Source organism: Oncorhynchus nerka, linkage group LG28 (genome assembly GCF_034236695.1).
Source record: "Oncorhynchus nerka isolate Pitt River linkage group LG28, Oner_Uvic_2.0, whole genome shotgun sequence".
NCBI lineage: Eukaryota > Metazoa > Chordata > Actinopteri > Salmoniformes > Salmonidae > Oncorhynchus > Oncorhynchus nerka.
Window position 1 is genome coordinate 29,056,629 of NC_088423.1, and position 24,085 is coordinate 29,080,713.

Below are 24,085 nucleotides of genomic sequence, written 5' to 3' on the forward strand. Positions count from 1 at the left end.
CTTTATCCTGTCCTCTGGAATTAAACTGCAGTTAATTGATTTTGAAAGATAAAAGGGTTTTGTTTTTTGTGCGGGAGGAGAGAGACAGCGGTAGGAACGCGACAGCGTGAAAATGCCGAGAGAGTGGAGGCTGTCCAATCGGGGTGGCAGGGTGGAAGCACAGTGGTGAAGATGGGAGAGAACAGGGTCACAGAGTAGTTCCACTCCCTTTTAAATTAGTGATTGTTAGGCCCCTGTGTCTTATAAATATACAATAGACATCTCCTAATGGTGCTGTGTATTTTTTGTCATGCAAGTCACAAAATGTTTGGAACTGAAGAGCATATATTTAAGGCATTATATACCATTCGATCTTGAAAAAACGTGTCTTCAAATGTATTAAAAGTACAATGAAAGCATACATAGGGACACAGTAAAATATATGTGCTTTTCTCGATCGGATGACTGTTTCAGAACTATGTTTCCCTCACAAGTGGGTGAAAGATTCTATAATTATGTTACAAAAGTGATTGTTTTCTCATATCTTTGTGTCAAGTGCTAGAAAGGGTGGTGCTGTTCACTTAAACATAGTCTTTTAGTTTATAGTATATTTTTCTGTGTACTGTATGTCCTCAGCAAAACTAAATGGAATCCTTTAGTGTGCTTACTGTGACAGAGTTGTTACTAGGTCCCCTTAGAGCACCTTTGAACAGCAGTCCTTTGTATTCTTGTATGTACTACTTGTCCACTTGTTTAAAACCCTCTAAGCCGGGGGAGGTGGGGCGGCTTTCATACATGGGTGAACAGATAGTCCCCCCTTATCAATCAACACGCAATACCCCGTACAGACAAAGCAAAAATGGGTTTTTATACAAATGTGTAATGTATTGCAAATGTATAAAAACTGAAATCACATTTACATAAGTATTCAGACCCTTTCCTCAGTACTTTGTTGAAGCACCTTTGGCAGCGATTACAGCCCCGAGTCTTCTTGGGTATGACACTACAAGCTCGGTACACCTGTATTTGGAGAGTTCCTCCCATTCTTCTCTGCAGATCCTCTCAAGCTCTGTCAGGTTGGATGGGGAGCATTGCTGCACAGCTATTTTCAGGTCTCTCCAGAGGTATTCGATCAGGTTCAAGTCTGGGCTCTGGCTGGTCCACTCATTGACATTTAGAGACGTGTCCCAAAGCCACTCCTGCATTATCTTGGCTGTGTGCTTAGGGTCGTTGTCCTGTTGGAAGGTGAACCTGAGGTCCTGAGCATTCTGCAGCAGGTTTTCATCAAGGATCTCTCTGTACTTTGCTCCATTTATCTTTGCTTCGATCCTGACTAGTCTCCCCAGTACCTGCTGCTGAAAAACATCCCCACAGCATGATGCTGCAACCACCGTAGGGTTGGTGCCAGGTTTCCTCCAGACGAGACGAGACCAGAGAATCTTTCGGCAGACTCCATGCGGGCTGTCCATGTGCCTTTTACTGAGGAGTGACTTCCGTCTGGCCACTCTACCATGAAGGCCTGAGTGGTGGAGCGCTGCAGTGATGGTTGGGCTTCTGGAAGTTTCTCCCATCTCCACAGAGGAACTTTAGAACTCTGTCAGAGTGACCATCGGGTTCTTGGTCACCTCCCTGACCAAGGCCCTTTTCCCCCAATTGCTCAGTTTGGCCGGGCAGTCAGCTCTAGGAAGAGTCATGGTGGTTCCAAACTTCTTCCATTTAAGAATGATGGAGACCACTGTGTTCTTGGGGACCTTCAATGCTGCAGAAATCTTTTGGTACCCTTCCCCAGATCTGTGCCTCGAAACAATCCTGTCTCGGAGCTCTACGGACAATTCCTTTGACCTCATGGCTTGGTTTTTGCTCTGACATGCAGTGTCAACTGTGGGACCTTATATAGACAGGTGTGTGCCTTTCCAAATCATGTCCAATCAATTGAATTTACCAAAGGTGAACTCCAATCAAGTTGTAGAAACATCTCAAGGATGATCAATGAAAACAGGATGCACCTGAGCTCAATTTCGTGTCTCATAGCAAAGGGTCTGAATACTTATGTAAATACATTTTTTATACATTTGCAAACATTTCTAAAAACCTGTTTTCACATGTCATTATGGGTTATTGTGTATAGATTGCTAAGGATTAAATATTTTTGTTATCAATTTTAGAGTAAGGCTGTAACGTAACAAAATGTGGAAAAAGTCAAGGGGTCTGAATACTTTCTGAATGCGCTGTATTTACATAATTTTTTGAAAACTGGTACCCGGCTACATTCAGACTAGCCTTGTGAGGCTTGTGGGCATTCTGGAGCAAAACATGTCAATGACTGTGAGAGTCTTGTCTTTCCACAGAGGGGTCATAATAGCTTGTAGGCCAAACCGTTTGGACGCTACAGACGTTTTCAGGAGAATACCTATTTTCATGATTTCTCATGGTCTGGCACCGCTTTAGCCCTGTCACCTTTCACCTCAGATGCTGAAGGTCGACATCCCTGGCTTAAACTGACATATTTTGATTTTTAAATGATGCTAATAAGATTTCAGCGGAGGCGCGGACATCGACCTTAGGGGGTTTAAAAAGAGGAAACTGATACAAACGAAAGAGAAATTGGCACGCTTCCAGCTAACTGAGGGTTTATATGGCTCCTTAGTTTTTGTTTCCTAACTTAAAGCAATAAACCTTCTCTCGTTCTCTCCTCTGCAGAGGAGATGGTCCCCGTTTGCCATGTAATATATGCATCTCTGCTTTGATCTTACAGTGATAATAATTCTTGGGAGTTATTTACTTGGTTTTAAAACCGCTTCAAAGCGGTGTCAAAGTTGTCTCTGCTTTAGGGCTGCTTCTGTATTCTGCTGGCTCTTGGGTGCTGCGGATGACAGGTCCTCTGTTCTAGGTGTAGGCTTTTTCAAGTCATAGCCCTCAGCAAAACATCAAATTACCCAGCGCCGACCACAACGCCCACCTCCACAGCCCCCTCCCCCTCCCCCCAGCCCCTGTCAATATATGATACCATATATATTAAATAAGCTTTACAAGTTGGATTTTATGTGCAATGAAAAGTGATTGTTTGAGGTAGCCTTAGGGACACTTTACTCTACAAGCAAGGAGGGGAATAAAAGAGAGCGAGCTAGCGAGAGACTGAGAGAGAGCGTATACTATATCAAGTCTGGTTTTTACAGGACTTGCTGCCTGAAGGCCTTTGTAAATAAATAATGATCAACAGATTGGCTGTGGGTTTTTGAAAATCATGCCTTTGTCAGTTTGCATGATGGGTAGAATTTTCAAAGCGAGAGGCTGCCTTCATAGCCTGCTGGAGAGGGATTGGGGAGCACACATCCCAAGCTAGCGACTGCAGAACGATGCACTGGAATAACTCAACTCTGTTTGAAATATACACTGAGGGAGAGAGAGAGAGGGCAATTTCTCTTCTGATATGGGCTGTCTCTTATTGCCTAGGCTACTGTACAGTCAGGCCTTTTCTTTAGAGAAGGCAATTAAATGCAAATACAGTGCCCTCTGTAATTATTGGGACAGTAAAGCATTTTTTCCTCTTTTGTTTCTATACTCCAAACGTTTAGATTTCAAATCAAACAATGACTATGAGGTTAAAGTGCAGATTGTCAGCTTTAATTTGAGGGTATTTTCATCCATATCGGGTGAAACGTTTAGAAATTACAACACTTTTTGTGAATAGTCCCTCCATTTTTGGGTACCAAAGGTATTGGGACAAATTCACTGTATTAAAGTAGTGAAACAGTATTTGGTCACGTATTCATAGCATGGAATGACTACATCAAGCTTGTGACTACAAATCGTTGGATGCATTTCATTTGCTGTTTGTTAAGGTTGTGTTTCAGATTATTTTGTGCCCAATAGAAATTCATGGTAACTAATGTATTGTGTCATTTTGGAGTCATTTGTTTTTTGTAAATAGAAATACAATACGTTTCTAAACACTTCCACAGTAATGTGGACGCTACCATGATTACGGATAATCCTGAATGAATTGTGAATAATGATGAGTGAGAAAGTTACAGACAGACAAATATCATACCCCCCCAAAAAGCTAACCTCCCCTGTTATTGTAATGGTGAGAGGTTAGCATGTCTGGGGGGGTATGATATTTGTCTGTCTGTAACTTTCTCACTCATCATTATTCACAATTCATTCAGGATTGTTTGATTTGAAATCCAAACGTTTGGACTATAGAGCCCAAATAAGAAAAATTGCTTCACTGTCTCAATAATTACGGAGGGCACTGTATGTTGCAATGTACATTTACACTGGTCATTATCCAGCCAATTTAATATGAATATTCTACAAAAATGTTTTTGTATTGTAAGATACAGTATATCCATAGCATCTTACACACACACTTTATTGTAAACGGATACAGTACAAGAGGGACAGGGAAAGCCAACACAGCACTGGATAGATATCTGATATGTGAAAATGTTAGTCTGGAGGCCAGCTCAGCCTGTGCAAATATAAAGTCATTTCCCTATCTGCCAATCAGACGTGTCATTGAGCTAACGAGCTGTGTTCGGCGTCGCACGCATTCCTCGGCCAACCGTGCTCCTGGACAAGAAGTCAGGACACACGTTAACCACTCGTATATACTCTGGTGGGGTCTGGCAGACGCTAATGTCATGTCTGTTAACGTCCAGTTCACCCTGGTTGATTCTATGGTAGGGTAGAGGACAGCGAGTAGAGGAGAGAGAGGAGAAAAGAGGAGAGAGAGGAGAGGAGAGCGAGTGGAGGAGGGGAGAAGATAGTGAGTGCAGAGAAAAGGAAATAGGAGAGGAGGGAGATGAGATGAGAGGAAGGGAGGTGAGGCAAGAGGAGGGTTACAGGGCTCTTGACAAACAGGAAGACAGACAGACACAGGCAGGCAGTCACACCGCTGACAGTTGTGTGAAAGATAGCTGTCTAAGGTAGTGGAGGAGGAGGTGCCTGCCTGCCTGCCTGCACTAGTCAGCCCCCACGTGCCCAGATTGAAGTGACAGGGGCTCATGGAGAGTGAGTGGTGCAACATGCGGCTCAGAATGAAATATTCAGCCCGGGTGTAAAAGCACTAAATGTTGTCAGAGTTATTAACACCTGCACCATACAGACAGAGAGCGATGGAGAGAGAGGAGGAGGGAGGTAGAGACAGAAAGAAGGATGGAGAGACAGAAAGGAGGAGGGAGTGACAGAAGGAGGAGGAGGGAGGGAGGGAGGGAGGGAGGGAGGGAGGGAGGGAGGGAGGGAGGGAGGGAGGGGCGGGGAGAGAGGGTGGGAGAGAGAGGGAGGGAGGGAGGGGGAGGGAGGGAGGGAGGGTGAGAGGGAGAGAGAGGGAGGGAGAGGGAGTGAGAGGGAAGGAGTGCGAAGGAGAGAAGGAGGGAGTGAGAGAGAGAGAAGGAGGGAGTGAGAGAGAGAGAAGGAGGGAGTGAGAGGGAGAGAAGGTGGGAGTGGGGAGAGAAGGATGGAGGGAGGGAGAGGAGAGGGCGATAAGGAGGGAGTGAGGGGGAGAGGAGATGAAGTGAGGGGGAGGGAGGAGGAGAGAGGGAGAAAGAGAGGGGAGGGATTGAGGGAGAGGAGGGAGTGAGTGAGGGGGAGAGAAAGAGGGAGGGGGAGAGAGGAGGAGGGTATGAGGGAGAGAGAGGAGGGAATGAGGGAGAGAGAGGAGGTGAGAGAGGAAGAGGGAGTGAGAAGGAAGGAGTGCGAGGGGAGAGAAGGAGGGAGAGGGAGGGAGGGAGAGAGAGGAGGTGAGAGAGGAAGAGGGAGTGAGAAGGAAGGAGTGCGAGGGAGAGAAGGAGGGAGTGAGGGGAGAGAGAGAAGGAGCGAGTGAGGGGGAGAGAAGGAGGGAGTGAGAGAGAGAGAGAAGGAGGGAGTGAGAGGGAGAGAAGGTGGGAGTGAGGGGAGAGAAGGATGGAGTGAGAGGGAGGGAGAGGAGAGGGTGATAAGGAGGGAGAGAAGGAGGGAGGAAGGAGGGAGTGAGGGGGAGAGGAGATGAAGTGAGGGGGAGGGAGGAGGAGAGAGGGAGAGAGAGGAGGTGGGAGAAAGAGAGTGGAGGAATTGAGGGAGAGGAGGGAGTGAGTGAGGGGAGAGAAAGAGGGAGGGGGAGAGAGGAGGAGGGTATGAGGGAGAGAGAGAGAGAGAGAAGGAGAGTGAGAGAGAAGGAGTGATGTGAGGGGGAGAGAAGGGAGAGAGGAGAGAGTGAGGGGGAGAGAAGGAGGGAGTGAGGGAAAGAAAGAGAGGGGATGGAGTGAATGAGGGAGAGGAAGAGAGAGAGGAGGGAGTGAGGGAGGGAGGGAGAGAAATAGAGAGGAGGGAGAGAGAGAGAGAGAGAGAGGAGGGAGTGAGGGAGAGAAGGAAGGAGGGAGGGAGAGAGAGAAGGAAGGAGGGAGAGAGAGGAGGAGGGAGTGGGGGAGAGAGAATGAGAGCAAAGGAGGGAGAGGGAGAGAGTGAGGGAGAGAGTGAGGGAAAGATTGAGAGCCTGAGGGAGAAAATGAGAGAGAGATGGAGGGAACTAATTGACACATATTTCATGTGATATTTCTGTGTGTGATTGACATGTGCTGTTTTCTCACACTTTATGCCAATGTCACCCTCATAAAGAAGCAAAATATGAGTCGTTCCACGAAATACTGATTTTTTTGGTTGCATGTCTTTGATATTTTAGGTAGAAATTGTGCATTTCATTTTGAATTTTAAAAGCATGTTATATTATATAGTCTAGAGCGATTTCATAGGTTAGCTAGCCAGCTATTGTCGTTCTTTTAACACAACGTAACGTAATCATCACTGCTAGCTAGCCAGCTAGCCCCGAATAGCAGCACAGTAGAAACTATTACACTCAACGGAACGACTTGATTAGTGTAGTGTCAACAACGCAGCCACTGCCAGCTAGCCTACATAGTCAACAACGCAGCCTCTGCCAGCTAGCCTACTTCAGCAGTACTGTATCATTTTAATCATTTTAGTCAATAAGATTCTTGCTACGTAAGCTTAACTTTCTGAACACTCGAGACGTGTAGTCCACTTGTCATTCCAATCTCCTTTGCATTAGCGTAGCCTCTTGTGTAGCCTGTCAACTATGTGTCTGTCTATCCCTGTTCTCTCCTCTCTGCACAGACCATACAAATGCTCCACACCGCGTGGCCGCGGCCACCCTAATCTGGTGGTCCCAGCGTGCACGACCCACGTGGAGTTCCAGGTCTCCGGTAGCCTCTGGAACTGCCGATCTGCGGCCAACAAGGCAGAGTTCATCTCAGCCTATGCCTCCCTCCAGTCCCTCGACTTCTTGGCACTGACGGAAACATGGATCACCACAGACAACACTGCTACTCCTACTGCTCTCTCTTCGTCTGCCCACGTGTTCTCGCACACCCCGAGAGCTTCTGGTCAGCGGGGTGGTGGCACCGGGATCCTCATCTCTCCCAAGTGGTCATTCTCTCTTTCTCCCCTTACCCATCTGTCTATCGCCTCCTTTGAATTCCATGCTGTCACAGTTACCAGCCCTTTCAAGCTTAACATCCTTATCATTTATCGCCCTCCAGGTTCCCTCGGAGAGTTCATCAATGAGCTTGATGCCTTGATAAGCTCCTTTCCTGAGGACGGCTCACCTCTCACAGTTCTGGGCGACTTTAACCTCCCCACGTCTACCTTTGACTCATTCCTCTCTGCCTCCTTCCTCTCCTCTTTTGACCTCACCCTCTCACCTTCCCCCCCTACTCACAAGGCAGGAAATACGCTCGACCTCATCTTTACTAGATGCTGTTCTTCCACTAACCTCATTGCAACTCCCCTCCAAGTCTCCGACCACTACCTTGTATCCTTTTCCCTCTCGCTCTCATCCAACACTTCCCACACTGCCCCTACTCGGATGGTATCACGCCGTCCCAACCTTCGCTCTCTCTCCCCCACTACTCTCTCCTCTTCCATCCTATCATCTCTTCCCTCTGCTCAAACCTTCTCCAACCTATCTCCTGATTCTGCCTCCTCAACCCTCCTCTCCTCCCTTTCTGCATCCTTTGACTCTCTATGTCCCCTATCCTCCAGGCCGGCTCGGTCCTCCCCTCCCGCTCCGTGGCTCGACGACTCATTGCGAGCTCACAGAACAGGGCTCCGGGCAGCCGAGCGGAAATGGAGGAAAACTCGCCTCCCTGCGGACCTGACATCCTTTCACTCCCTCCTCTCTACATTTTCCTCTTCTCTCTCTGCTGCTAAAGCCACTTTCTACCACTCTAAATTCCAAGCATCTGCCTCTAACCCTAGGAAGCTCTTTGCAACCTTCTCCTCCCTCCTGAATCCTCCTCCCCCTCCCCCTCCTCCCTCTCTGCAGATGACTTCGTCAACCATTTTGAAAAGAAGGTCGACGACATCCGATCCTCGTTTGCTAAGTCAAACGACACCGCTGGTTCTGCTCACACTGCCCTACCCTGTGCTCTGACCTCTTTCTCCCCTCTCTCTCCAGATGAAATCTCGCGTCTTGTGACGGCCGGCCGCCCAACAACCTGCCTGCTTGACCCTATCCCCTCCTCTCTTCTCCAGACCATTTCCGGAGACCTTCTCCCTTACCTCACCTCGCTCATCAACTCATCCCTGACCGCTGGCTACGTCCCTTCCGTCTTCAAGAGAGCGAGAGTTGCACCCTTCTGAAAAACCTACACTCGATCCCTCCGATGTCAACAACTACAGACCAGTATCCCTTCTTTCTTTTCTCTCCAAAACTCTTGAACGTGCCGTCCTTGGCCAGCTCTCCCGCTATCTCTCTCAGAATGACCTTCTTGATCCATATCAGTCAGGTTTCAAGACTAGTCATTCAACTGAGACTGCTCTTCTCTGTATCACGGAGGCGCTCCGCACTGCTAAAGCTAACTCTCTCTCCTCTGCTCTCATCCTTCTAGACCTATCGGCTGCCTTCGATACTGTGAACCATCAGATCCTCCTCTCCACCCTCTCCGAGTTGGGCATCTCCGGCGCGGCCCACGCTTGGATTGCGTCCTACCTGACAGGTCGCTCCTACCAGGTGGCGTGGCGAGAATCCGTCTCCACACCACGTGCTCTCACCACTGGTGTCCCCCAGGGCTCTGTTCTAGGCCCTCTCCTATTCTCGCTATACACCAAGTCACTTGGCTCTGTCATAACCTCACATGGTCTCTCCTATCATTGCTATGCAGACGACACACAATTAATCTTCTCCTTTCCGCCTTCTGATGACCAGGTGGCGAATCGCATCTCTGCATGTCTGGCAGACATATCAGTGTGGATGACGGATCACCACCTCAAGCTGAACCTCGGCAAGACGGAGCTGCTCTTCCTCCCGGGAAGGACTGCCCGTTCCATGATCTCGCCATCACGGTTGACAACTCCATTGTGTCCTCCTCCCAGAGCGCTAAGAACCTTGGCGTGATCCTGGACAACACCCTGTCGTTCTCAACTAACATCAAGGCGGTGGCCCGTTCCTGTAGGTTCATGCTCTACAACATCCGCAGAGTACGACCCTGCCTCACACAGGAAGCGGCGCAGGTCCTAATCCAGGCACTTGTCATCTCCCGTCTGGATTACTGCAACTCGCTGTTGGCTGGGCTCCCTGCCTGTGCCATTAAACCCCTACAACTCATCCAGAACGCCGCAGCCCGTCTGGTGTTCAACCTTCCCAAGTTCTCTCACGTCACCCCGCTCCTCCGCTCTCTCCACTGGCTTCCAGTTGAAGCTCGCATCCGCTACAAGACCATGGTGCTTGCCTACGGAGCTGTGAGGGGAACGACACCTCAGTACCTCCAGGCTCTGATCAGGCCTTACACCCAAACAAGGGCACTGCGTTCATCCACCTCTGGCCTGCTCGCCTCCCTACCACTGAGGAAGTACAGTTCCCGCTCAGCCCAGTCAAAACTGTTCGCTGCTCTGGCCCCCCAATGGTGGAACAAACTCCCTCACGACGCCAGGACAGCGGAGTCAATCACCACCTTCAGGAGACACCTGAAACCCCACCTCTTTAAGGAATACCTAGGATAGGATAAAGTAATCCCTCTCACCCCCTTAAAAGATTTAGATGCACTACTGTTCCACTGGATATCATAAGGTGAATGCACCAATTTTTAAGTCGCTCTGGATAAGAGCGTCTGCTAAATGACTTAAATGTAAATGTAAATGTATTAAATGAATGCCCTTTAATTTTGACACAAAACATTCAATAAATTCGACTTTTATATGAGTAAAGATTTGCTTAAGTTCCAAAATGCAACATGTTGACATGTCCCTCCGTGCAGCCTCTGTGACATCTAGGAAGATTTTAACCCACTTAACCCAAACATTCAGCATGTTGACATGTCCCTCCGTGCAGCCTCTGTGACATCTAGGAAGATTTTAACCCACTTAACCCAAACATTTCTCCATGTTTTTACCATCATTATGAAGCCCTAGTTATTTTGTAGCTTTGACAACGTCATTTATGAAGATGATTATTTATTATTATTAGTGATTAATTTACGTCTGTCCCTAAATTTAAGGTCAACCCTGTTGCGTGAACTGAATTGTTGTTGTAATATGGTGAAACTATTTATTTTTTAAACTATTTTTTATTTTGAACAGAAGCATTGAAACAAAATTCAGTGTTAAAGCAGGTGAGCTGGTTGTACTCTTCTTTTGTGCACATTTTCTGGTGTTTTTCTGGTGGAAAACTGAACGGCTTTTATTAAGTTGAACATTTGCTCTTCGTGACAGAATGTTCAAATTAGGTAAGATGCGATTTCCTACCCTGCTTTTGAATTCATAAAAAAGTATTCTGACAACCACATAGGAAATATTTTCCAGTTTTTTCTATATATACAGTTAGGACATCCTTAGTGTTCTAACTTGTTCTTGTGTGCTTTACAATAACTATTGCAGACGATGGCTTTGTGAACATATAAGGGTTTTTGAGGTGATACTGACAGAGAGAGAGCTATTTCCCTGTAGCTCCCTGGTAGACACTAGACAGACAGAAGCCTTTGTAGTCTGGCCCCTGGCTATCAGCTCAAAGCTACACTCTCTGACCCAGTGTTTCTCAATCCAGTCCTGGGAGACCCCCATGGGGTGCACATTTTTGTTCTATCCCAGCACTAACACGGGTGATTTAATTACTGTAAGTAGCCTAGGTCACCAAGCCATTGATTAGTAGAATCAGGTGTGTTGGTGCCTGGAGAAAATAAAAGTGCCTATAGACCAATTCAAAATCCTCCCTTTTCTATTCAGTCAGAATGGATCGCATTCAGAGAAGGAGCTTGGCCATTCCTCTGTCCTAGAAACCCTTTTAGAGGACATCCCAGATCATGTCTTGTAGAATGAGTGCAAACACAGTGGAACTAATATTACCAAAGTGACGGGACCCCCCCCCCCCCTCTTCCATGGTCAGTGTTAACGTAACACCTGATAAAACTCAGTGGCCCGTCACTGTGCATCAGCCAGTTTGAAGGTGACACGCTGCTGATGAATCATTCATGTACATCAGTTGGGAACGCAAAATGTGATTGGGCAAATTCCTGAAATATTTAAAGTGCGGTCCTGTTAGAGCTTTTACTCTTGGTAGCGCTGCGTCGTGAGTGAGCAAGACAGAGCTAAAAGCCAGTAATTGACGCTCCATTCTAATGCCTCTCAGTCAGCTTTGTCAGCGGTGACTAATGCTGAGCGATTTGTGCTTTTTGAGGTCGTTTCACATAGATCAAGTATTTTCAGGTTGAGACACCACGTGAAGCAACAGCTGCTCTCTATATCCTCTCACGATAGAGGATTCTTCTGTCTTTTTTGTAACAGGATTAAAGGAAACACAGACCAGACAAGTAGATTCACAATGGATTATGGTCATTGTAGGTAATTTCCATGTTTTATGCGCTAAACTATGTAGAATATTGGCCTGATGGAAACCACAACTCCCTACTACATCGCACAGTTCAGTCTGGATCTGATTTATCTCTAGAGAAACTGTGCAATGTGCGCATAGAGCTCACAGAAAAAAAACGGAAGAAAATCGAATTCAAGTAATTGAACCAATGTTCTGAAACATAACATACATTTTGGTTAATTGCTCAGCAGGTGACACAGTGGAAACTCAAGCCTTCCTCTCTCCCCAATGCTGCTACCAATGCTGCTACCAATGCTGCTACCAATATCCCTCAGCAACTCTGATGACTTGGTTGTTGTGTCATCTTGGATTTGAGCATAAAGCGATAATGAGTGGTAGTTTTAGGTTTCAACCAAAACTAGGTAATAATACACCACATATAAACCAAATACGATCAACTGGGCTCCCGAGTGGCACAGTGGTCTAATGCACTGCATCTCCGTGCAAGGGGCGTCACTACAGTCCCTGGTTTGAATCCAGGCTGTATCACATCCGGCCGTGATTGGGAGTCCCATAGAGCGGCGCAGAATTGGCCCAATGTCGTCTGGGTTTGGCCGGGGTAGGCCGTCATTGTAAATAAGAATTTGTTCTTAACTGACTTGCCTAGTTAAATAAAGGTAAAACAAATATATATATATACTGTATAAATGATGTTTACCATGGTGAGCTCATACTGTTGTGTCCCCTCAGCAGGCATGACCCTCTACTAATCCCTGGGAACGAGCAGATGGAGAACATGGACATGAATGTGAAGCAGTACGACTCCACGGGAATGTTCCACTGGTGCCCATCTAAAGAGATTGAGAAGGTCATCCTGGTGAGTGGTTGTCTGTCTCCCTGTAGTGTTTTCATGACACCAGTATTGCAATACTCGCAAGTAGCATGGCAAGCAAACTTGAAGCAGACTTCATTTCTTGAGGAAAACAATCCTAATGTTGAGAACAAAAAAACAAACAGTAATATATTGTCACCCACAGTTACATTTGTTTATTTTCCAAGCTATGGCGCACACTATTTGAACAAAAGCAGATTTTTAAAGAGTTTAGACTGCCTTGTGTTTTCCTTTTTGCCATGGATAATCGAGTATCATAGTATCGTGATACTGGTATCATGACAACCCTACTGTAGAGTTACCTGAGTTTAACCACAGCTATTAACATCCTGTACAGGGATACAGTACCTACCCATCAACAGATATGGTAGGTATTGTCCTATACAGTGTGACTCCGAAGATCATTTTCAGTTGTATAGTTTGATGATCTTAAACTTTTTATGTACAGTACCAGTCAAAAGTTTTGACACACCTACTCATTCAATGGTTTATCTTTATTTGTACTATTTTCCACATTGTAGAATAGTGGTGAAGACATCAAAACTATGAAATAACACATGGAATCATGTAGTAACCAAAAAAGTGTTAAACAAATCAAAATGTATTTTAGATTCTTCAAAGTAGCCACCCTTTGTAGGAGTTCCATTTGTAGGAGTTCTTACATATACTGAGCACTTGTTGGCTGTTTTTCCTTCACTCTGCCATCCAACTCATCCCAAATGTAGCACTCCATCACTCTCCTTCTTGGTCAAATAGCCCTTACACAGCCTGGAGGTGTGTTTTGGGCCAAAGTCCTGTTGAAAAACAAATGATAGTCCCACTAAGCGCAAATCTGATGGGATGGCGTATCTTTGCAGAATGCTGTGGTAGCCATACTGGTTAAGTGTTCTAAATATAATGAATTCTAAATAAATCACTGACAGTGTCACCAGCAAAGCACCCCCACACCATCACACTTCCACCTCCATGCTTCACGGTGGGAACCATCATCCGTTCACGAACTCTGCATCTCATAAAGACACGGCGGTTGGAACCAAAAATCTCAAATTTGGACACATCAGACCAAAGGACCTATTTCTAATGTCAAATGTCCATTGCTTGTGTTTCTTGGCCCAAAGCAGTCTCTTCTTCTTATTGTTGTCCTTTAGTAGTGGTTTCTTTTCAGCAATTCGACCATGAAGGCCTGATTAACACAGTCTCCTCTGAACTGTTGACATTGAGATGTCTGTTACTTGAACTCTGTGAAGCATTTATTTGGAGGTGCAGGTAACTAATGAACTTATCCTCTGCAGCAGAGGTAACTCTGGGTCTTCCTTTCCTGTGGCGGTCCTCATGAGAGCCAGTTTCATCATAACGCTTGATGGTTTTTGCGACTGCACTTGAAGAAACTTTCAAAGTTCTTGACATTTTCCCGATTGACTGATGTCAATCGGTGTTGATGTCTTAAAGTAATGATGGACTGTCATTACTCTTTGCTTATTTGAGCTGTTCTTGCAATAATATGGACTTGGTATTTTACCAAATAGGGCTATCTTCTGTATACCACCCCTACAGTCACAACACAACTGATTGCATTAAGGTACTACATGATTCCATATGTGTTATTTCATAGTTTTGATGTCGTCAATATTATTCTACAATGTAGAAAATAGTACAAATAAAGAAAAACCCTTGAATGCGTAGATGTGTCCAAACATTTGACTGATACGGTGATACTGATGTGTTTCCACTGTTTTTACCTCTGTATGATACATATTCTAATGGAGTTGGAAATTATTTGCACCTATTGGGCCAAAAATGAAGCATTGTTGAGGTACGGTAGGCTCTAAAGAAACCGTTTCCCTCACATAGCGGTAACAACCACATACTAATAATGTATATCCACATTTCTCTCAATGCCTCTCTGTTGTTACAAGGTGAGTCGACTGTTTTCTATGTACTGGGTCATAGTATAAAACCACCACAAGCATGGCTTTGAAAAGCAGTTTTATACACCTTACTCCTTGACCATTTAGTGTATCAACTGCATTGAGCTGTACCGGGTTCTCCTTGAGCCTAACACCGCAAAGGGTGGGGCTGCAGGGTTTCTCATCAGCACTCTGCCTCTCGTGTTTTCTGACTGCTATGCGTTTGTCCTCTATCTTCTTTCTTTCATTCTTTTTTTCTTTCTTTCATTCTTTTTTTCTTTCTTTCTTTCTTTTTTTCTTTCTTTCATTCTTTCTTTCTTTTTCTTTCTTTCTTTCTTTCTTTCTTTCTTTCTTTCTTTCTTTCTTTCTTTCTATCTTGTTTCTCTCAATCCCTCTCTCGTCCCATTATTCTCTCTGTCTCCATGTCTCTCTCCCTCCTCTCACTCTTTCTCTCTCCCCCTCTCTCCCCTCTCTCTCTCCCTGCTCAGACCCGGAGTGAGGCATCCATGACGGTGTTGAGCGGCCATGTAGTGGTCTGTATATTTGGAGATGTCACGTCCGCTCTAGTGGGGCTGCGAAACTTGGTGATGCCTTTGAGAGCCAGCAACTTCCATTATCACGAGCTGAAGCCCATAGTGTTTGTGGGCTCGCTGGAGTACCTGAGGAGAGAGTGGGAAACTCTACACAACTTCCCCAAGGTCTCCATACTACCTGTGAGTACCACTGTAATGTGTACGGTTACAAGCCAAAGTTATACAACTGACAACATCATGTACTTACAATACCATAGAATGCCATCACCATCAGTTCTATCTGTGAGTAGACCAGTGTAACAACGCTCCAGGATTCAATACCAAACCCAGCTGTACCGTTGTTATTTTCAGACTGTTTACTTGTATTTTCTTATCTCAGTTGACTTATGAGATCTCTTCCCTTTGTTGCCTCGCACTGTCTGAATGAAAACAATCTAAGGTGAAGGGTAAAATGACTGTAAGCAGTGATAAAGCAGTAATAGCATTACCTAGTGATATAGTATTTCCTTTGTGGATTTGTTTGTGATTTGTCGTGGTTGTTGTGGCTGTTCTTGTCAATTCCACAACCGGTTCCTGAATTCAATCTTCCATCAATTCACAGCAGCGAATCCTGTCTATTCATACGGAGTTTAAATACACTGCAGCTGCCCTTCCTTGGCCATCTCAGATGTGAAAGTCTGGCATGGCTTCCTGCTTTAGAGCTCGTTAATGCTTCCTTGACTGAGTATCAGAGAGCCCTAAGAAACCAGGCCTGTTAGCCTTCAGCGCCCACTGCCCTTTAGATTAGTCCACGTCTCTGATTCCCCAGTGCCCAGTTAGATCAGCTGAATGTCACTGCCGCTAAAACTACAATACTTGTTATCTAATCTCCCAAAGCACCCCTCACTTAGTCTCTAATTAGTTTCTCTCCCCCTTCTTCTCTCTTCTCTCTGTCCGTCTCTTTTCTTCACCGCGCCTGAAGGGTACGCCATTAAGTCGTGCAGATTTAAGGGCTGTCAACATCAACCTCTGCGACATGTGCGTGATACTGTCGGCCAATCAGAACAATATCGACGACGCCTCGCTGCAGGATAAGGAATGCATTCTGGCGTCGCTCAACATCAAGTCTATGCAGTTTGACGACAGCATCGGGCTCTTGCAGGCTAACTCCCAAGGTAAGGACTGGCTGGCCTACAAAATACAATGCTGTTCTGCACTGTTCTGTTCTGTTCTGTCTGCAGGGTTGAGGGTAAGAGAGGAGGAGAGGAGAATGGTAAATACACACCGTAAATAAAATGGAAAGTGGTGTTCAACCTCGTAAATAATATCCTTTAATGATGTGAAACCACATGACTGTTGTTATTGTGTCTGTCTGTCTGGCAGACTGAGTGGAACAGATTGTTGATGCGTTCAGACAAACAGATAAGCCTCATATCCCATCAGGTGTCATCATGTTTAACCAGCCAGTACTAATCACCAGACAGCCTTCTTCAGCTGTTTTTCATGGCAGTCCATCCTCTACCTCCTCCATTCATCTATTAATCAGTTCCTCTAGGATCCTGCAGTGTGTTTTTTTCATATTTGCGGGCAGAAATGCTTGATTTTACTGCTGCAATTCTGACATTTTGTATGTCGATTTTCAATTATTGTGTCCCAATTTGTCAGGAAAATACACTGTTGGGGGAATAAATGTGTTGACGTGTGGCTTCACTGAACCATTTTATGAGGTAAAAGAGCGGTGATTGGTTACAATTGCAAACCCTCTTTCTTTTTTAGTGTGGTGATTGGTTACAATTGCAAGCCCTCTTTTTTTAGTGTGGTGATTGTTTTATGTGGTAATAGCACAGATTGGTCAATTTTGCATACCATCGCATTATAGGCGGGGGATTGTTGAGAAGGCAACAAAAATTACGATCAGAAAATAATGGAGGGACTGAATCTTACGCATAGATAGACCAATGAACTTATGCGTAATATGCCAAGCACTTCCACATGATTTAGGAAAATGCAATTATTTCTCCTGGTCTGAGTGAGTGATGTGCTGTCGTCACAATGAGCAGACTAAATCGGAGTTCTCTGTTGCTCATGGGAGCAGTATTCACAGATATGGAGGGCCTACACCAGTGGTTACCAACAAGGGTACAATAACCCCTGGAGGTACTTGGCCTATCCACAGGGGGGTACTTGATAAGACTCATGATGTCATAGGCTTACTGGTAAAAATGCACGAAGGGGTACACCGAGCAGAGCAAAATTTAGTTGGTGACCGAAAGGTTTGGGAACCAAAGGCCTGTCACGGCGGTCGATTGATGAAGCCTATTGTTATCAATGAGTTTGTCTTACATCCTCTGTATCCATTCCACTGATAAATATTGCAGTTTAAGAGCACACATGCACACACGAACGCACACACACATGCACAGGTGTAATATATCACAGTGAATAGCTTTGTGGATTCCTTCCTCCCTGACAATATCCTGTTCAGATGTGGGGGGTGAAATGTAAAGCAAGAAGGTGCACATGAATAAGTAAAGAGTTGTATCGCTAGGGAGACGTTCACATGGCTGAGGTCTACGGTACGATGTAGTCTGTAGACCGCAGAGCTAAGTTGTGCCTGGGGGCTGAGGGGGGTGGGGGGTCTGTAGCCCACACGGATGCGTTTGCTCCTGTATGGTATGGAAGCCGTAAACCATTTTGTTTTGTGAGAAAATCTATTTCCCTCTCGTTTGCCAGTATTAGAAGTCTGGAAAAGTACATGCCAAATGCAGTCAAGACATTATAATGAATCCACTCAGATATACAATCTGACTGATAGTCAATGATCTGTATAGAACTCTCCAGCTTTCTCCATCTAACTTTTGGTCACTTGTAGCCGAACTGTTTTTGACACATTGCCCTCTCTGTTGGAAAATCTATTTTTCAGATGTATTTACTTTATCCGTTGTTACTACTTTCACAATTGGATACTGAAAGTTTGACTTGTTTACTGTGGTCATGTAAGAATAATGTTTTTTTAGAGGCAATATCCAAAACCCAGTTGTCATTCTCTGGAGATATAAATGTAATATTTTATAGATGTCAACAAAATGAAGCATGCTCTGAGTGATCTTCCAGTCTCTGACTGCTACAAACCGTGCCTATCCCCAGTTTCAGTAATTGACATGACAAGAGTGTAGATAATTCAGTTTAGCCTCTAGTTTGTGATGAATGCTGAACTGTTGGTGTTGTCCTCTTTAGTGAGGAGGGTGAGAATATCTATTCTGTACTGTAAAACAGCCCCTCAAGTCCCCCCCCCAACCCCTCCATCCTCCCAACTATTCTCCAATGTCTAACATTTGTTTTAAAACTTTGTGACCTGAATATATTCCCGTCGTGCGTTGTTTTGTCGCTGCTGTGCTGTAGAACTATGAGGTGGCGTTTTGCTTCAGTCAGCAATAAATGATGGATGTCACAACACAGGTCATGCATTATGTATCACGCATTACTGATTTAAGGCATTTGTGTCACTTTGAGGAAATGCAAAAATGTGAAGTCATGTGAATTCATACCCATCACTCGCCTCTTGTATTTCATGGTCGAGAATCGCACAGTTATTTTCCCGATAAAAGGTTTTCAGGATCCACTTTGCCAATTTTATGGTAACAAAATGAAGCACATATAAAATGTATGGAAGGCAGGCAGGTTGATGGAAGGATGCGAATGCTAAATGTGTCTCTCAGCTGACCCCTAAAAGCACAATATCCATATTGACATTTTTAGGAAGCGCCTGCTTCATTTTCCCCGTCCCTGTCTACACTACTTTCAATCTGCACTTCTGAACAATACAAAGAGCCCATCTCAGTCAGTAAGCCCAGCAGCTTTTACTGAATAGCCTAGTGTTACTAAGTGATGGTCAATCAACATACTTTGTTTTTTTCGATTATAGTTGACAGTTTTTTCTACAAAATGACATATAACCTTTTCAATCACCGAAGCTGAGGTATGTGATTTGTGAAGTGATATCAGTGTGATATCTCACGGTTTGGTGTATTTCTCTCTGTGTTGTAATATTACATCTCATTGTCTTGTATCTGTCTGTATTGTTGTTTCTCTGTGCCATCGCTTTCAACAATGGAATATATCATGGTTTTGTGTCAGTCTGTGTATAAATATATCTTTTTCTGTGTGATGTAGGTTTCGGTACACCTTGTTTTGTGGGTATCTAGCTCTTGCTGTTAGTTTCAACGGTTTTGTGTGCATCTTTCTGTGTGCTCTGTCTGTGTAGGTTTCACGCCTCCTGGAATGGACCGGTCCTCTCCAGACAGCAGTCCAGTACATGGTTTAGTACGCCAGGCCTCCGTCACCACCGGCGCCAACATCCCCATCATTACTGAACTAGGTGAGACACACAACTGACCAACTGACCATTTACTACTGGTAGATCCCAGCAGGTAAAACACGTTGAAACAATGCCATAATGATGTCATTTCAACCACTTTCCGGTTGTTGTGATGTCATTTCAACCACTTTCCGGTTGTTGTGATGTCATTTCAACCACTTTCTGGTTGTTGTGATGTCATTTGCCTGTTGGGAAAATATTGTGACATTGTACACAGAGTTTGGCCAACTCACTTAGAGATTTAGAACCTTCAGGTCTGCCATGATGGCTCCAACAGCTCAGTGGACATTCTTTTGCATTCTGCTTAGAATGCAGGTTTGAATGTTTTTTGTTTTGGAACGTTCGATGCCAATGTGGAGGTTAGTTGGCCGAACTCTTTATTTTCTATGGCCGTGATGACTAATTCTAGCGATATGTTGACGACAAAGATTAACGATTAGTGACTTTGGCTGAGATCTATATGGATTTAGATACAAAACTGAGCATTTGTTGTCATTTCAAATGTCACTCTCTTTGTGTAAGTTCTAGCTGAGATGTCTCGTTACGAAGTCAGAACACTCGCACTTCTTCCAGGTCCCATTTGTCCATTAACAGCCTGATGGAGAGGGAGAGAGTAAAAAGAGAGTGCGAGAGAAAGCTAAGAAGTGCCACAGTAGCAAAATGGGTGCATTTAATAATAACAATGGCGCTGGCTGTATTCTCTAGTATTCCATGTGGTCCAGGGGACTCATGAAAGTTTCACATCTCTGAGGGTTTTTAAAGCACCAGAGACCAGGGCCACTAGAGCCACTCTATCACCCCTGAATAAAGCACTAGAGACTGGCCACTCTGTCTCTATCTCTCCCCTCTGACCCAATTAGAAAGCATTGAGGCGTGAGGAGGCTAAGAGATGGATGGAGGCACAGATAGAGACAGGGACATGAAGCACCATGAATGTTTTCTCACCTCTCTTTCTTCAAACTCTTGAGTACTACACATGTAATCAACAAAACAAGAGTAGCTATTCAGGTTTTTCTTGCAGTATTTGGTTGGATATGAATGAATTGCACAGGTCCGTTGTGATTTGGAATACTTTCAGCTATGTTTGATTTAGAATCATTCTACCCCCACATATAGTGTCAGGCCCTGGTTATTAGTACGAGCATCACTAACATTGTCATCCTCCTCTCTGAGAGTAGAAAGATAGTACATTGGGGCACATCAGTCTCGGGAACTAGACACTATAATTGTAGTGTCAATGTTGTCAGTTTACAGCACCATAGTCAAGATGCAAGTCTAATGGAAAATGTTAAGAATCTGGCTGAATTGCAAGATCAATTTGATGGAGTCACATAAAGTTGGTTTATGTATACAACACTGTAAATCCCTTTGGTGTCTTAAAAGCCGTACAAATTGGCAATTTGTGTTTTAGTGGTATGGTTCAGTCGCATCTGGGCTATGTACTTTCATCTCTGGTGCCGTAGATGCATGTCATGGACAACCATGGCTACCTTTACATACAGTCAGTGTCTAATCCTGTGGTTGACATGATGCGTGGTCTCAGACAGAACTGCCTTTCTTTCTCTCTTCTCTTTGAAGCTGTTCCAATAACGACCCTATCTCTCCCCCCTCTGCTCTCCACACGTCTTACTGTCATTAGCTAAACCTGGCAAAATACTGCCTTTGGTTTCATTCAGTCAGGAAAAAAACTGTGGAATCAACATACAAATGATAACTGAGCTGGGTAAGCCAGGCTTTTGTCCTCCGCTCGCTGCCGTCCGATCTTTCGTTCTTTTGTTCTCTCTCTCTCTCCCCCTCTCTCTCTCTCCCCCACCCCTCTCTCTCTATCTATCTCTCTATCTCTATCATCTTGTCTTGATGTATCTGGCTGCAGCCGAGGTCCTCGCTGGCTGCTCCCATGGCTTCACTTTGAACACATTTTTTATTTTTAATTCTCGGTTTCTGGTTGAAAAATGGACTGTCTTGTTTTGGCCTTTTTATTTCATGATTTTTTTCCCGTGGTGTTTTTATTTTTTCCGTTTATTATTTTTTCAGAGCATCGTTCCGGCACTTTGATCATTGCTCGGTCTGTCCTTGTGGCTGTTTTCATAGCACACACCCCACTCCCGACCCCAACCCCTCCCTCAACACCCCACCTCCTCCCGGTTCAGTCTCTTTGGCCTGGGCCCGTTTGCATCATCAGCCCCCTTGTCTGGTTGACTGACATGTCTGTTCCTCTGCAGCACAGAGGAAGCCTGGGAAGAAATCATATTTCAAAAAACTATAGATCAATCCTTCCCTTTAAGATGTTTATTTTTATTTATTTTTGAGGTTGTTGCTTCTTCTTTTTTTTTTTACCTAAGCCTAGATGTTGAAGGAGTCAAAGAATGCCTTGTGTTGTGTGAAGCCTCTTTTCAAATGCAGTTGGATCTCAGGCTCTTGTCCACTGGTGCTAGAAAGAGAACCCTCTCATCTGAGGTTAAATAAAGACCAGACGGTTCTACTAGGGAAAGTCATATTTACGAATGGTTGAACAAAAAGTTTGTTTTTATATGGTTTCATCTTGTGTTCATTTCCTCTGGTTAGCAATATTCTACACAGTATAGAAAGCGATTGTTCTACCCTGGCCATGTTATGATTTGAACTTTTTTCATCATTAACAATTTCAGAATGTGGTATTACTTGGATCTTTAAAATGTGAATTTACCACACAGCTCGATCTTATTATTGTTGTTTTAAATAATCATTTGACTTTCAGGAAAAGGTAATTACCTCAATATCTCGATAGGTGACGATGTGACCACACATTTTCTTATCTGAGATATCAATAAAGCTTTAAAATGCATGTTACATTACATGCATGATCTTCTCACCTGAACAATATCATCTTGAATATAAAAAACACAATATGTTGGATTGAGGTGTTTCGCACAACTAGGTAAAATCCATGTCCTGAATGCAATTACAGAAATGGTTTGTTCATGACGGAATGTACTGTGCATCTACCATGAATGCCAAATCCATAACGCTTTGGTTCAAACACCACTATCTATTCTATACCTCCAGACCTGAGACCTGTGAGAATATATGCCCTTGAGTCATAGAAGGATCCGTAAGTGTCTTCCTCTAATATAGTGAATGATTCTGTTCCGGTCAGGGCATAAGACTGGGTGTTGACTAGGAACATTAACACAGGATTCCAACTTGGAATATTGGTTTATATTGACTCAATGGGTCACAAAAACACTCTAAAATCGAACAACGCTTCACAATTCACCGACACAAAAGTGCCCTAGCTAAGTCACCCAGCGATTCTCTACTTCTCTGGTCCTCAGGTGTGTGTGTGGGTGTGTGTTTGGCATGCTGTGCTGTGTCCTCCTTGCCCTCTCTCTCTCTCTGACTGTGTTTTGGGTCTCCCCTCTCTCAGTGAACGACTCCAACGTTCAGTTCCTGGACCAAGATGATGATGATGACCCGGACACAGAGCTGTACCTGACACAGCCCTTCGCCTGCGGAACCGCCTTCGCTGTCAGCGTGCTGGACTCTCTCATGAGTGCAGTGAGTAGACAATACTAAGTACACGCTACTCAGTTGACACAGTTCTTAGTATGCACTAGATCATGTATCCTATTTCTCCTTTATTTAATCCAACATCATACTAAATGTCTCTCATGTACGGGGTAGAAGTCACCAGGAGACCTTTTTGTAAAATTGAATCTATTTATCGATATTTAAATATATATTTAATCCATATTTGAATTCATATTTTATTTAGGTAGGCTGCAACATGCAGCAGTCAAGGGCTTGAAGTGATTCTGAGTCTTTCATACAAGATGACAGCAGCCACAGGACAATACACATATAGTGGGTTTACTATAAGACGTGCATACTTAACTAAGTACTGTATACTAAGGACTGTAAACTCAGTAGTGTATACTTGGTAATGTCTACTCACCTGCACCCATGTCTGCTGTCTCTAATGCTGGTTACACACACACACACACACACACACACACACACACACACACACACACACACACACACACACACACACACACACACACACACACACAGAGAGAATAAAGGGGTAAACTTAAAGGATGTGGTAGCATCATAAGATCTGCTCAGCGCGGTAGCAATACGGAGTAAGCAGAAGGTAAATTAAATGCCACATTGATCAGACAGCGGTGCCAGCTCCACTGACATCAAAAGGGAAGTTGTTGCCCCCACTCCTCATATAAAGTGTCACGAAACGAACTTTCAAGGGGCTTATTAGATCTTTTAACAAGGTACAGTACCAGTCAAAAGTTTGGACACACCTACTCATTCAAGGATTTTTCTTTATTTTACTATTTTCTACATTGTAGAATAATAGTGAAGACATCAAAACTGTGAAATAACACATGGAATCATGTAGTAACCAAAAAAGTGTTACACAAATCAACATATATTTTATATTTGAGATTCTTCCAAGTAGCCACCCGTTGCCTTGATGACAGCTTTTCACACTCTTGACATTCTCTCAACCAGCTTTATGAGGTAGTCACCTGGAATGCATTTTACAGGTGTGCCTTGTAAAAATGTGCTGAGGTTCCCTCTAATGGCACATATGACACGCAAGGTGGGCCTTCAAAA

The 24,085-nt window shown here is 44.4% G+C and overlaps 1 protein-coding gene across 9 annotated transcripts in view; it reads left to right on the forward strand.

The window, feature by feature from the left end:
- kcnma1a (potassium large conductance calcium-activated channel, subfamily M, alpha member 1a) overlaps window positions 1–24,085 on the forward strand; it is a 314,116-nt gene that overhangs the window by 274,148 nt on the left and 15,883 nt on the right. For 4 of the 9 annotated variants that reach the window (XM_065012745.1, XM_065012746.1, XM_065012748.1 and 1 more), the window contains exons 20-24: window positions 12,536–12,659; window positions 15,070–15,294; window positions 16,076–16,268; window positions 19,358–19,471; window positions 22,878–23,008. In XM_065012745.1, the coding sequence (XP_064868817.1) occupies window positions 12,536–12,659; window positions 15,070–15,294; window positions 16,076–16,268; window positions 19,358–19,471; window positions 22,878–23,008 (787 nt within the window). Of the gene's footprint in view, window positions 1–12,532; window positions 12,660–15,069; window positions 15,295–15,553; window positions 15,572–16,075; window positions 16,269–19,357; window positions 19,472–22,877; window positions 23,009–24,085 lie in introns of all 9 variants that reach the window. The other 5 variants (XM_065012741.1, XM_065012742.1, XM_065012747.1 and 2 more) reach the window with 3 other exon arrangements.